Genomic DNA, 15,183 nt, shown 5'->3' with positions numbered 1-15,183 from the left:
TAGGATTTATGTCTGGTGACTGAACAGGTCTTTTAATGATAGATAACACTTTAGTCCACTGTTTGCTCTCTAAATGACACATACAGCTTGGTTTTGATTGATTGAGCTAGTGTCTTGTACGGTGAAGTTGATGGAATGGTAAGCAATTTGGTTCAGTATTTCTTTTACCAGGTATTAGTCTCCAACATTCCCCAACATTCCCAAACAACAAATCCAAAACAATTCCATTCCATGTTTGTCTGTGGATGTGAAGCAGTCTGATAACATATTCTCTCGTCTTATGTAAGTTCTTTTGTTGAAGCTTAAAAATCATCAAATTCTGACTGATCCGTTCACAGACCTTTCTTCCAGTCATTTACTGTAGCATTCCCTTGTGTTTTTGCCTTTTTCCTAAAAGTTACCCAGGGTTTTTCCAAAGATTTAACACAAATTAGATGCTGAGAAGATTAACTCATGACCTGAAATTTGTATTTAAATGCATGAATATCACCTTATTAAATATCTTTGTTCATTTTAAATAATTCTTATGAACAATGCATGTGTATGTCATTAGAATTACTACAGGAAAAATTACACTGATCAAAGATAACATTAAAACCGCCTGCCTAATTTAATGTAGGTCTTTGGGGCCACCAGAAAAGCTATGATTTATAGAAGCATGTACTCCACAAGCTCTTTAAAGGTGTGCTGTGATATCTGGAACTGATGTGTTAGTAGCAGATCCTTTAAGGTTGGGTTTCTGTAAATCAAAATATTTCCGAAATTTCCCCACTGCGGGACGAATATAGGTATATCTTATCCTAAACAGGTGCTCAGTCAGATTATCAGAGAAATTTGGGGTCTGAGGTAAACTCTTGAACATTATTATTATTATTATTATTATTATTATTATTATTATTATTATTATTATTATTAAATAATTGATTCATACCAAAGGTGTGCACATTTGTAAGCACAACATGTTATTTCTAGGTTGGACTGTAATGGTTTAAGTCTGCACTTATGCCCGATGCTGACAGTGTAAAATGAAGAAGTGGAAGTTCTAAGTGTCTTTGACTGCCTTGAAGGAATAGTCACTTCTTATTTCCATTTAAGACACACAACAGAAAAGACGTAAAGTGTACTCAGACCTCAGCGGTCCGAGATGATCCTCTTCACCTGCATTGTGGGACTGCTGTCCTGTCAGGTACAAGGTAAGTGTTACTGACACTCTCACAGGACTTTATTTACAAAGAATTCCTCCAGAATTTATATTAATTTAAAATAACCTGATTCTCCTTCTATGCTTGATTAATATACACGCCATATATTTAGATGAATTGTATCACAGTGAATTTCCTTGGGACAATTTATAAAATTTTTTTCCTCCATTTTGGCTGTATTAAGTAAATGTATTGAATATTTAACCACTTGTTTACTTTTGTTTTGTTTTATTATTATTTAATGCCCTTTTGAGAATATTTTCTCAATGTTTTGTCTCAAACCCTAGAACTTGTGCTCCACGGCTACAGTGAACATTTGATTGTGGTAACAAAGGTTAGCTAAAGAAGTTAAAAATGGTCACAAGATATAAATATTTTGTAAAATTAATCAATTCCTATTTCTTTCTGGATTTATTTATTTTTTTGTCTTTTTCTCACTATAGTCCGTCATAATAATCAATAACAGGAAGCTCTCAGCATAGTTTGCTGAGTCCAAATTAGTTTGTTAGAAACAAACTTCACAGTTTATGCAATGGCAAAAATCTCACTTCTGTTTTTCCAGGATAAAGAAGGTGTTGTTGTGTTTTCAAATCACGTTCTGAAGTGCACATTTCAGAGGGTACACTTTTGTTGTCTACATTGTGTTTTTCTTTATTATTTAATCCAATACCATTTAGGAAGTATTTAAATTTTAGCAAATAAATATAAGTTGCACACTGGTGAAGGAAGAAGAAGTCTAATGTGACAAAAGGTTCCCACACACACTTTGGTTTGTGGCATGTATTAAGGCAGGTAACAAAAACTACAAGTGAAATATAAACGTATTCACCATACTGCAATGGATAGTGCTACAATATTATTATTTAATCAATATATTCACACATATTAAATGTACTGTAGTGTATATAAAAAAAAAAATTAATGGCTGTTATACTACCCGACATGCCATTTTAATTACGTTATCTTATATAATTGTCCAGTGTCTTTAAAATGCCTTAATTTCAGTCACATTTCCTACTTGTAAATCTATGTTGTTCATGTCTCCTTCGATGCCTAATGCTGTGCGCAAGTCTCTTCCTCTGTCCTTTCAGGCAATTTGTTTTTGTTAATTGGGTACCTAAACTCTTGTAAGCCACCTAGTAAAACTCTCAATTGTGAAAAGCAAACCTGAACTGAAAGGAAAAAAAGAAGAAAGAAAAATACACTACAGCATAAAAATGCATATAGAGAGCAGGTTCCTTTTATTGCTTATCCATGTAAGCAAGTTGGCTTATGCTCTGGTTTGTAAATGCATCCCATTCTAACTGAATTATTTTGCCTTGTGCCCAGTTTTAGAAGGCTGTGTAAAACAAACAAAAAAACCCCAACAACTTTTAGACCAATAAACTATATAAAGTTTATGGTGTCTGATTCATTATTTACAGGAAATCTTGAGGCCAGTTTTAGTTCATTTTTTCACATCTAGAGTCAGATAGATATCATTGAAAGTCAGAAAGAAAGAGAGAGAATGAGGGAGAAGTGAGAGAAGGATGTTAGGGTTTTGCCTAACGCTGCAATATGTGGTATAAAATCTTTCTGTTCTCTTCAGTATTTCTGCAGATGGATTCAAATGCCACTTTCTTTTCTCCTGGATCACTGCAGACATGTCATAAACACATCATAGAACAATAGATTAGTTAAGATTAGATTCAACTTTATTGTCATTGTGCAAGGTACAAGTACAGAGCCAATAAAATTAATTTAGCATCTAACCAAAAGTGCATAAGTGGCCTATTTACAATAAATAGCAGTATGATACATAGGGTATGAGGTTCATATATACAGGGGTGAAGGTGAATAATGTACAGAAGGTGCAGTAGGTAATAATATATGAGATATATAGTAATATACATATACTGTGCAAAGATAATGCATAGATAGACATGTCAGAAGATAACATGCTTAAATAACATGATTATAGATATGTACAACTATGAAAGTATAACAGTATATACAGAATAAATATGGGCGAAATATACAGTAATGCGATGATAAACGAGAGTTATGATGGTGATGTGTAGTGGATAACGCAGTGCATAATACACATAAAGTGACAATGCAACAGTGTATTGTTAACATTTTATGATGATCAGTTGTTCAGTGCAATAACAGCCACAGGAACAAGGCTATACTTCAGTCTGTTTGTGCAAAATCTGAGGCATCTGTAGCATCTGCCTGCAAGACAGGGGAAAGATTTATGCATTTATTAAATGTCCCACTTACCAAGTAAAAGCACCAAAATATGTGTATATATTTGTACTGAACATACAGCAAAATATACTGTTGCTCCACTTACAGAATATAATGAAAGAAATGTTTATCTTTACTCACCAGGCAGGGGTCTTTATTATCACAATAGTGGTGCTCTTCCCAAATTGGTTTCTGATTCCTCTATTATCCCAAATGTGTGAATCCTGAGCACAAATCCTATATTATATAGTAGTCTAATACTGTATTCTTGACAAGAATGTTGGTTAAAGTTTTTTGATTACTAATTGAATGGTTTAAAGTTTAAATTCCAATAACTTGGAATTACAGTACTAGCCAGTACAGTACTGGATTCCTAGATTCATCATGACCTTGCTCTGGATTAATGGGTTACTGAGAATGACTGAGCGAGAAAATGTATACATATCATATCTTTTGTTCTTTAAATTGACAGCTTGGTCTCAGCCTCGGATAAAGGTAAACGGTCAAGATCCAGGTGAATCTGATGTGGTCATCGATGCTGGTTCTCTTCTCGTTCTGACTTGTGAGGGTGATGGTCCGGTGAATATTATTCCTCGGTTAGCCAAATTCAAATCATACAGCAAGGCTAATGGGAACATCTGCACCTTTGCTGTTCAAAAAGCCACCTCCCAGTTCACAGGCACATATAAGTGTGTGTACACTAGCGGAAAGTTTTCCAACTCATCTGTGTACATATTTGTAAGAGGTTAGTTTAAAGTTCATATATGGATTTATAGAGTTTATTAAGAAGGGGATTGGGTAACAATGTTTTTATTTATAATGTATTGTTTTCTTGGAAATCTACAGATTCCAATTTTCTTTTTGAGACCCCAACGTTTCGGCAAATTTCAAAGAAGGAAGGAGAGGACGCCCTCATTCCCTGCCTTCTTACTGACCCTGCAGCCACTGATGTTCAGCTCCTAATGAAGAATGGTTCTCCACCACCTGCCAAAATGAACATAACTTATGACCCCAAAAAAGGAATGACGATTCGGAGTATCCAGGTTTCTTTCAGTTCACATATCATCTGCAGTGCCAAGATAGGAGGAGTAATGAAGGGGTCCCCAGTCTTCAATTTACAAGTCACCAATAGTAAGTGTTGGTATTGAATATTTTTATTCTCTTACATTATCTATAGAGATTCTATTACAATATGGATACATTTGCAACAAGATCTTAACATTTTTTTCTATTTGTGTTTTTCCCAGGAGCCTATTTTCCACCCAGTGTCTCACTGCAAAGTCATGAGCACATTCGACTGGTTGGAGAGAGACTAGAGATTATTTGTTCCACCAGTAACCGTAACTTCAACTACAATGTCACTTGGAAGCACTCATCACGTTTGGTAAATTTTAAAAAATATATTTCCGAAGAGTGTGAAACTCTACAACAGTGTTTCATGTTTTTGTCTTTGCCTCACATCCTGAAACACATATTCAAGCATTTAAGGCTTACAGGTATTTAAAGGTTTTCCTCCTAGACATTTCAACATTTCTGTGGGCTCCTGAGATGCAAAAAAGGCAATTGATGATAAAACTGAACTTATGTACTGTAAAAGGAAAATATATATAACACAGGTTTACTGCATGTCCATGTTCTCCCACCTCTAAGTTTCTTTGATCTCAGTTACATTTTATTTTGAATATTTGGATGATGCAAACTTCATAATTTTAGTCCTTAAAGTCTATTCAAAGTCCATCATGTGAACTCTACTAAAACAGATTATAGTCAATTCACAATTAATTTAGACAATTGGTGTCAGCCAAAGTACTGTACAATTAAATAAAGTAATTAAATAAAATACAAAAAAAGGACCTAAATCAATAAGCAAATAAAACTATTTCTACGGATAAAACCTATTCTGGTGCAGCAAACAGAGTATTTAATTCTTAAACACCTGTGAGAATACATAAGGCTTTTAAAAAATCCAAATAAGGAAAAATCCTGGCCTTCTTTAGTCCTTATTCTTGTTCAGAAAAATGCAAAAAGAAGAAGAAAAAGTAGAAGGAAAAACTTGTTACAAGATCTTAAAACTCTCAAGCTGAAATATCTGCAATATAGTTTGGTAGTATGGAATGAAGTATACTGTGATTGTTGTAGTCATCTACTACAGGTAATGTAATTTTTTTGTCAGCAGTTACCAAAGCCAGAGATGAAGCCTTCATGGGAAGCTGAAAGAGTATTAATCAAGAGTACATTGATTCTGCCATCAGTTACCATGTCTGACTCGGGTAATATCACCTGTATTGGAACTAATGCAGTTGGTGTCAACAGCTCCACCACACGCCTGCTGGTTGTAGGTAAAAAAAAATATGTCAGCGTTAATTATGTTATATATATTACATAAATATATAGTGCAATTACATTATACATATATACAGCAGTTTATACTTTAAAATCAATTCCTATTTTCCATATTATATATATATATATATATATATATATATATATATATATATATATATATATATATATATATATATATATAAGAAAAGGGCTTGCAAGAAAGGCTTGTTTGGATATTTATATACATTCTGTTCATTAAAATACCCCTTAGGTTGTAGGACTTTATAAACTGCTTTTTATTTAAAAGCTTAACATTTCTTTTCTATACAATATTTAAGCAACAGTTTTTCACCTTTTTGATGAACACAAAAGAAGCCCTAATCTATAAGTGAAATGCTTTACTAATTCTTAGCTTTTTTAATAAACAACAAAAGCATTTTCACTGTCCTGCATTAAATCATATTTAATCATCAATCACCATAAAAATAACAATTCAATAAAATCTCAACAAAGGACTAAAAAAAAAAAAAAACTATTTGCATTTTATTGGCTCTTGTACAATCACAATAAAGTTGAATCTAATCCAATCTAATCTAATCATATATTCGATATTTATGAATTGATATTTGTCCAGGGAAATTAATAAAATGAGAATTTCTCTGTTGTTGCAGATGAGCCATACCTCAGGCTGTCCCCTGAGCTGGCCCCCCATTTGATCCATGAGGGTTTGTCTATTGATGTCTATGAGGGGCAGGATGTAGAGCTAAAGGTGAACATAGAGGCTTATCCACAAATCACTTTTAGCCAGTGGGAGGGACCAACGCTTCACAGCAACTCACACCACGAAATCATCAGTAATAGCAGGTCAGTTTATGAAGCTGTAGTCTATAAAGCACCTAATAGTTATACTTATTCAAATAACATTAACATTTGTGTAAAATGACTTATTAAATTCTATATTTGTTGCTGTTAAAAGTAAAGAAAATGTATAATATATATATATATATATATATATATATATATATATATATATATATATATATATATATATATATATATATATATTTTTACCACAGACATGTTCATGTAGCTGCTGTTTTTAAACTTGAGTAAAAAGAAGTGATCTATCATTCACAAATTAATCAGCTCCTTGATTCAGCTTTAATTATTATATTATTATTAGAATAATGATTATAATTATAATACAAATAATAATAATTATTATTATTATTTACTTCCTTTAGGTAAATGTTTGGTCAAGAGAAAATTTTTTCTATATGAAGCAGGAAGTATAATTTATTATTCTCAACTTAAGTCAATTAGGCTTAATTTATATTTCAACCATTTACCTGTACAGTGCACATTGAAATGAAACAATGTTTCCCCATTACCAATATAACATAAATTAACAAAAGGAGCACAGAACTACACAGAGTTTTAAACTAAAACTAACTAAAACACAAAGTGCACATGTGAAACATTTCAAGGACAACATGAGTCAATAAGACAGTAGACACTGTAATTGTTAAAAACCGCAAACACAGTCACACTCTAGTGCTGGTCAGTATGGTATGGTTTTAATTCTAATAATAATAATAATACTGAAATAATAGTGTGTGCAGAAGTTTAACAAAGCAGAAATGATCTCATTGCTTTTGCATGCTGTTACACACTTTTCCACTTGATTGCTACTGACCAGTCGCATTCTCTAATTAAATCAGCCAGGTAACGTTTGCTTCAGTCAGGTTTTCGTTTTTGTCATTCCTGACAATCATATAGCACATCAAATGATAAAACAATTTATCTATTCGTTTAACAGAAAAATATTATTTACCTTAAACTGTTGTTTAAAAAGTCTTTGGGTTTGTTCATGTAGGGATGAAACAGTGCTGCATCTAAAAAGACTGAACGTCAAGGAACAGGGCAAATACACCTTTTATGCGAACAGCGGCAAAGCTCATGGCTCCACAACATTTAGCATTCATGTTTATGGTAAGTAATCACAAATGTGATTCAAAAAAAGAAAAAAACAAGCAATTATCCACAAGCAAATATTGTGCATCTTACACATATTTGCTTACATATTCACACAAAGATTAAAAAAGATCGGATTGTAAAAGTATTCAAACCCAGTACTGTGAAACCCACAACAGTACAAACTGTGAAAAGGTATAAAGATAAGTGAACAATTATGCAAGCCACTGTATTGGTAATTTAACATGAAACACTTCATTTTATATTCATTGTTTTTGTTGTTATCAGAGAAGGCGGTTATTGTGGACAAAAGAAGGAATGAAAGTTCCTTAATATGCAAAGCATCTGGCTACCCAACTCCCATAATCCACTGGTTTCAGTGTGAAGGAACCAGACCAACGTATGTGACTCTATCTATCTATCTATCTATCTATCTATCTATCTATCTATCTATCTATCTATCTATCTATCTATCTATCTATCTATCTATCTATCTGTCTGTCTGTCTGTCTGTCTGTCTGTCTGTCTGTCTGTCTGAATCATTAAATTTGAATCTTTACAGGTGTTCAGATAATTCCACAAACTTGGAGACTCACCAGTTGTTTACAGCTGACACAGTGGAGGTAAAGAAAGACGAGTTTGGACCAGTGGAAGTGGAAAGCTTTATAACTGTCACACCATCCTATCACAAGTTGACCATCGAGTGTGTGGCATCAAATTTAATTGGACAAGACAGCAATGCATTTCCTATAGACCGCTCTGGTAAGAAAGATTATTTAAAACACAATTATTTTGTTACTTCAGATTATAAGCCTGGGTCTGTGTAAGTGATAATAGAAAGCTACTGACTACTACATTATTAGAGTTTTTCTCAGTTGCTTTGGAGCGTTTCTCAGATCAGAAATTAAATTCTTAAAACTACTTGTTCAACTTCCACATCATTTAGTCATTTGTGCTCATCATAAGAACATTTCTTGTTGCTTTGATCAAATTGCGAATGCTTCGGTTCAATAATTTAATTGATTGTGTACGATTGTCTATGGTTTGGACCTGAGCAAAGGAGGGACATGGGGTATATCGGTAGGAAAACGCTGAGGATGGAGCCATCAGGAGAGAGGAAAAGAGAAAGGCCAAAGAGGAAGTTAATGGATGTGGTGAGGGAAGACATGCAGGTGGTTTGGTTGAAAGAGGCAGATGTAGAGGACAGGGGGGGTATGGAGATGAATGATCCACTGTAGTGACCCCTAATGGTTAAACCAGTTGTCATCATCTGTCATTTAATATTTCTATAAAATTTTATTTGTAAATTTTACTTGAACAGATGAATCTTGAATGTCAATATTGAAGGATAGCATACGGCTTTAGATCAAACAATAATCAACTAGCTCTCTAAAACAGGTCAAAGGTGAATTTTGTGGACCTTTAATTGGAGAGTGTATACAGACAGAGCAAAACATAGAATTACAATTGCTGAAAATAGATTGTGGCAGCGGGGGCGTGGCCGAGCGCCGGTTTGTGAATGGAGGGCGAGGCCGGGAGCAGGTAGACACAGGAATGCCTCACCTGAAGCAAATAGCATCTAATGAGTGTTCTCTCTCTTTCAGTGATCAGAGGGGGCATTTAAGGAGGAGCGCGAGGATGTGTGGGTGGGGGGGTGCCAGAGACGTGTGGTTGAAGCACTGAGCACAAGTGTTAAAAGAAATTGCTAATAAAAGTGGCTTGATTGCCTTCAAACCTGTCCTGTCGTGGCGTTCCTTTTTCCCGAACTTATACGCTCTCCCACATAGATGAACAACCAAGAAACAAATGAACACTTGTATAGTACAATCAATATAAAAAATATGCATTCAAATAAATGAATTTGTGCTGCTGAAATTCATAGATGCCAAACAGAATGAATTAAAATACTGTGCTTTTTTAATCATTCTAACCCAAACTGTAGTTTATATTAAGAAGTACTAAAACTGTGCACTGCCATACTGACAACACGATTAAACATTTTGATAATCTTGTTTGTGAACAATGACAAAGGGACTTTTCATTCTAATGGGAATGACATGTTCATTGACACAAATACTTACTTTTGAAGAACTAAGGATTTTTTTTTTTTTAAGACGTTTGGAAGAAATCCAATGTATTGTACTGTTTGTACAAATTTGATAAAGAATGCACTTACTGGTTTGCAAATATTTAGTAAGATTCGAGAAATGCTCCAAAGCAACTGAGAAAAACTGTAATAATGGAAGCATTGAAAGAAAATCATATCTAGTACCACCGAAATATTAATGATAAGAAAGCATGTACAATTGTTTGCATTTCGTGAACAATATTATAACAGTATAATTTTAACCTACTCCAAAAGCAAAAGCTACATAATAAAAATATATGTCTAGAAATATATTTGAAATATATCTTAAAAATAAATCATATTAAGGAAATATCTTTTTTTTTTTCATTTATTTTTTTAGAAAAATCCATAACTGTATTTTTCATTGAATTTTTACACTGTCTTACATTGCTACAGAGAAACTGTTTACTTCAACATTGATTGGAGCAATATGTGTGATGGTTGTTCTCCTTCTATTTCTCCTAATTCTCATCTACAAGTATAAACAGGTAGGAAAGCTAATTAAATAGAGTAGTACATCGATGTTTATTAAAATTTCTTCTCTGATACTTGTTATATTGAAAATGTAAAAAGAAAAATAGAATCGTCACATTCCTGGCTTTTTCATGACTTATAATGGCAAGTTGCAATAATGTATAATGCATTTCACTTCGCTTGTGTAATATACTGTATATAGAAACCTAAATATGAGATTCGGTGGAAGATCATTGAAGCCACAGATGGGAACAACTACACATTTATCGACCCCACTCAGCTTCCCTATAATGAAAAATGGGAATTTCCAAGAGACAAACTTAAATTAGGTTTGTATGACAAATAGTTTGTAAATTCTTATAATAAACTACCTCATTCTGTGACAAATTTCGACCAGTGATGACAGATTATTAAACAAATTAATAAAAAATTAAAGTGATTTTGCAATAGAAAGTAAACATTTACACTGGATTTGCAGGAAAGATTCTGGGCTCAGGGGCATTTGGGAAAGTGGTGGAGGCTACAGCGTATGGTCTGGGGACAGAGGACAATGTGACCCGTGTGGCTGTGAAGATGCTCAAAGGTAAGTGTTTCTGATTACAGTTCAGTATGTACTTTATGAAACCCTTATGTAATTAAACGTGGTGTATTGAAGCAGGAAAAACACAGAAGTGGTAAGAGCAACCCAATGTCTTTAGTCAATGGTGTACTGAAAGCATGATTAGAAGTAATTACACTTAAAAAAAAAAAAAAAAAGAAATTAAATTTGCTGTTTGTTTTTTAGTGCTCCATGAAAGTCTTTGGTGATTATTCACCAAGATTGCCTAAACAAGCAGAGATTTATCCCCCTGAAATGACGTACAAGAACTGGGTCTGATTTATGAAATCATGAAACGATGTGGAGACGCTGATCTAAGTACAAGTGCATTATGAACTTTTCACTCTGTGAAAACATATATGCCTTCCACCAGTTGCCTATTAGCATATCATCGGCAAACGGTACACATGTATTGATGCTAAAAAATATCAAGTATGACAATATTTAAGGGATAGTATTTGTAAAAAAAAAAAAGCCTACAATCGATAAAACATCTTAATGCTGTTATTGCCTGTCACAATAAAACATAGTTAGAAGTTGGAAATACAAGATTTTAACCAGGTTATAACCAAGTTTGGGTTTCACAAGCAGAGGAATAAAATACAAGGTGTCTGATATGGTTTCTCTCCTTACACTATCTCAACACAGTATTCCATCATTCTCAAATTCTCACACACAAATGAATCTTACTTAGATCAATAAAAGCTCTTCATTTGAAAGACATATAAATTATATTGTCATTTAATTAAGCGGAAGACTGTCCTGTTTCACAGCCAGTGCCCATTCAGACGAGAAGGAGGCTCTTATGTCCGAACTAAAGATTCTTAGTCATCTTGGACAACACAAGAATATTGTTAACCTGCTGGGAGCCTGCACACATGGAGGTAAGATCTATGAAGGAAAATAAGAAAGAAAAAGAGAGAGAAAGAGAGAGAGAGAGAGAGAGAGAGAGAGAGAAACAAGCAGTAAATAGGTATGAAAGTAAAGGTATATTGGAAAAAACATAAAAATGGAAGTAAGTACAAGTAACAAAGTAAGCAAATATTGTAAGTATAAAAGAAGTTGAGATGGTGTAAAAAAAAATGAATAAGCAGGAAAGCAAATGAGAATTTAAGTTCAAAGTTATATAGAAGTACTTTAGTATAAAAGTTTTTTGTATAAAAGTAAGCAGATACGTCAAACCAAGTAAGTGACAAAATACAAAAGTATGCAATTGTGTCTGAGAAAGTAAACAGGTGTGTAAATTAAAATGTATCGAACAAATGAATGAATAGGCCCAAGACCGGAGCATAGTAAGGATGAACAAATGGGAACTGTAGTTAACTGTTTGGAAGACAGGTTCAGGACTGCTGACAGTTTAGCTGATCGAAAAAGAGGTTATGAAATTAAAGACCCAGAGCTTTTTAGTATTGTATAACTTTGTAATTCTATGTATTTTGAAATTCTTTAATACTTGTCTACTACTCAGGTCCTGTGCTGGTCATCACTGAGTACTGCTGCCATGGCGATCTTCTAAATATTTTGCGTCATAAAGCGCAGAGCTTTTTAAACTGTGTGGTTTCCATCCCTGAGGATAGAAGCAGCTATAAGAATATCTCTACTGACAAGATGTATTTTAGAAGGTAGTAAAACTAATAAAAATATAAATCTATTGTGTTTTTGGTTGGTTTGTTCTAATAAAAATCATAGCCTGTCATTTATGTCATTTATGTTATGATCATTTCATAGTGACAGTGGGATTTCCAGCATTTGCTCAGACTCTTACTTGGACATGAAGCCTCTAGTGCCCAGATCTCAGTCTGCACGCAGTATGTAATTCATAAATTGTTTATACTTTCTTTTGAACACAGGAGAACTCATATGTAATCTTTTAAGAAAGAGTTTGTAAGTGTGTCAAAGTAATTCTAGTTCCTTGTTCTGGTGCAGTTCCTTCCTGCAGTCAAGAAGGAGATCTGTTGGAAATGGATGACCTACTCAGATTCTCCTACCAGGTGGCCCAGGGACTCGAGTTCCTGGCAGCTAAAAATGTAAGTTCTGTTTTAAAAGTTCTCTTTTTTTAATGATTGAATTATCAAAAAGAAGGTACAAATATTTTAGTATGGAAGCAAACAAAACCAAATGATTACTACTACTGTTGCATGCACTAGAGTTTGGAATGTTTATGTGATTTGGGATTCTTGTGTTGTCTTTCTCAAGTGTATTCACAGAGACGTTGCCGCCAGGAACGTTCTTCTGACAGATGGGGGTGTGGCTAAAATCTGTGACTTTGGACTAGCCCGTGACATCATGAATGATTCGAACTATGTGGTCAAAGGAAATGTAAGTAAATTAAAAAAAAGCACACATATTTAATTTTCCATCTTACTATATCTGACTCCAAGCAAAACAACGCTTTTTCTTAAGAATGCTTTAAGTCTAAGCGCTTTTAAAAATTTCGTAAAAAAGTTTTTATGAGAATGTACTGTAGTGATTACAACTGTCCTAAAAAGCTGGTTTCAAAAAGTAAATTATTTGTATCACTTATTATTATTGTATCACTTATACATAATAGTGTTGGATATAAATGAATTGCAGAGGTTAACATGATACATGATAACAGGTTAAATAATATATGTGCTAATACATGTGTGAATGTGTGGGTGTCTGTGTTGGTGTTTAGGCTCGTTTGCCTGTTAAGTGGATGGCTCCAGAAAGTATCTTTGAGTGTGTGTATACGGTACAGAGTGATGTTTGGTCGTATGGTATTCTTCTGTGGGAGATCTTCTCTCTGGGTATGTAAGCACATCAGAAATATTACAAAATGTATTAATGAATATTATAGATTAACAATATAAATCTTTAATTCATAGTCCCTGTCTATTGTCCCTAATGAATGAGTCAATGCAGATCAAACTAGATGTTCATCATATAATCTGAGATTTGTAATCAGTCCTTACTTACTTAATTTAAAATACTGGTGCCTACAACAGGTGACATGCTTTTGATATATTAAAAACATTTTTGAGGATAAATAAATGGCAGGCAGGAAAGCAAGCACTCTTCGAAGCAATGACATTCAGCACACCACACTAGTTCCTGTTTCAGCAAAAAATGCTTAAATTGGTACAAGAATTCAAAAGGTTTCTGGAAGTTTCGTCAGCTCTCATTGTGCTCTGTTGTTCCTCACAAGCTTATTAAAGGTCAGGGTGAAGAAAGTTTGATTTTCTGCATTTAAATAAAGCATCGGTTGTGGCATTAAAGTTTTTAACCCTAAATATATACCGGTGCCAGTGGCGAGCTGTGCATCTGGTACCTGGGCCTTCAGTGGAGATTTACCCAACTTAATTCACCTCTTAATACCACCACTATCACGTCGCAATTATAAAAACCATCAATACAATACAAAAACGCAATATAACAAGGTGTGTCATTCCAGAAAGTGAGACATTTCACAAATGGAGGCTGAATACCATTTTACTAAAGCAAGCTTCAAACCTCTACACTACAACCACAACTATGCCACCTACATCATCTGGAGCAGTTCAGAATCTATATTTGTCTAATAACATGACAAAAAACATAAAAATTGTAATAGAATCCAACCTACTCACCAGAGATGCAGACTCATAATTTGCACCGTTCCTCAGAGGCTGTAAGCCAGTGGTACCGCTCGTATTCACTGGTCTGAAAGTGGTAAACAAACCCTTTAGCTAGTTTCGGTGTTGGCCGATCTCTACTTACGATGTCTAGCTTTTCTTCAGAATGTATTTTTAAGTGTGTCTGACACCAAATCAAATTATCTTTCTCCGTAAGCATAAACAAAAGTCTAACTCAGATGTATTAATGTGTGCAGCACTACAGACATGTTTTGCAAGTCGAACTTGGCTGTAACAGTTTCCCTCTGACCAACCAATCAGTGGATGGAAAAATGTTGACGCTATTCTTGGCTAGCTAGTTGCCCTGTGAGGCAAATATGAAATCTGATTGGTTAAAGAAACAGACCCATTCATAATATTCTCTATTGTAAAAGGGTCAGCAGTACTGACTTTGCAGGCCCTGGCCAGGTTAGATTGACATGGCAGCACATAAAGGCTAAAATCTGATTGGACAAAAAATCTAACATCCACATACACGTACTGGAAGCAGTGCAGCCAATAGAAACGATATGAAATGAAGAGAATAAACTGTTGGAAATAAATCAATACAAGTTCATGAAACGAATATTAGAATTTAAATTGTAAATGTAGGTCAGTGCTTCTGATAGTGTTTTAGTC

At 34.0% G+C, this 15,183-nt stretch overlaps 1 protein-coding gene across 2 annotated transcripts in view; it reads left to right on the top strand.

Moving 5' to 3' along the window:
* The first annotated feature begins 1,072 nt into the window (after positions 1-1,072).
* Positions 1,073-15,183, top strand: part of csf1ra (colony stimulating factor 1 receptor, a) — a 17,624-nt gene continuing 3,513 nt past the window's right edge. Inside the window, exons 1-18 of one of the 2 annotated variants that reach the window (XM_046859214.1) lie at positions 1,073-1,193; positions 3,904-4,176; positions 4,278-4,562; positions 4,679-4,815; positions 5,608-5,770; positions 6,428-6,620; positions 7,633-7,748; positions 8,019-8,130; positions 8,293-8,492; positions 10,255-10,346; positions 10,535-10,661; positions 10,811-10,915; positions 11,704-11,814; positions 12,399-12,552; positions 12,659-12,738; positions 12,857-12,957; positions 13,127-13,249; positions 13,590-13,701. In XM_046859214.1, coding sequence (XP_046715170.1) covers positions 1,145-1,193; positions 3,904-4,176; positions 4,278-4,562; positions 4,679-4,815; positions 5,608-5,770; positions 6,428-6,620; positions 7,633-7,748; positions 8,019-8,130; positions 8,293-8,492; positions 10,255-10,346; positions 10,535-10,661; positions 10,811-10,915; positions 11,704-11,814; positions 12,399-12,552; positions 12,659-12,738; positions 12,857-12,957; positions 13,127-13,249; positions 13,590-13,701 — 2,533 coding nt within the window. In that variant the 5' untranslated portion in view covers positions 1,073-1,144. Of the gene's footprint in view, positions 1,194-3,903; positions 4,177-4,277; positions 4,563-4,678; positions 4,816-5,604; positions 5,771-6,427; positions 6,621-7,632; positions 7,749-8,018; positions 8,131-8,292; positions 8,493-10,254; positions 10,347-10,534; positions 10,662-10,810; positions 10,916-11,703; positions 11,815-12,398; positions 12,553-12,658; positions 12,739-12,856; positions 12,958-13,126; positions 13,250-13,589; positions 13,702-15,183 lie in introns of both variants that reach the window. The other variant, XM_046859213.1, reaches the window with a different exon arrangement.

The sequence above is a fragment of the Silurus meridionalis genome, chromosome 10 (genome assembly GCF_014805685.1).
Source record: "Silurus meridionalis isolate SWU-2019-XX chromosome 10, ASM1480568v1, whole genome shotgun sequence".
NCBI lineage: Eukaryota > Metazoa > Chordata > Actinopteri > Siluriformes > Siluridae > Silurus > Silurus meridionalis.
This window is presented reverse-complemented; position numbering and strand designations above follow the sequence as displayed.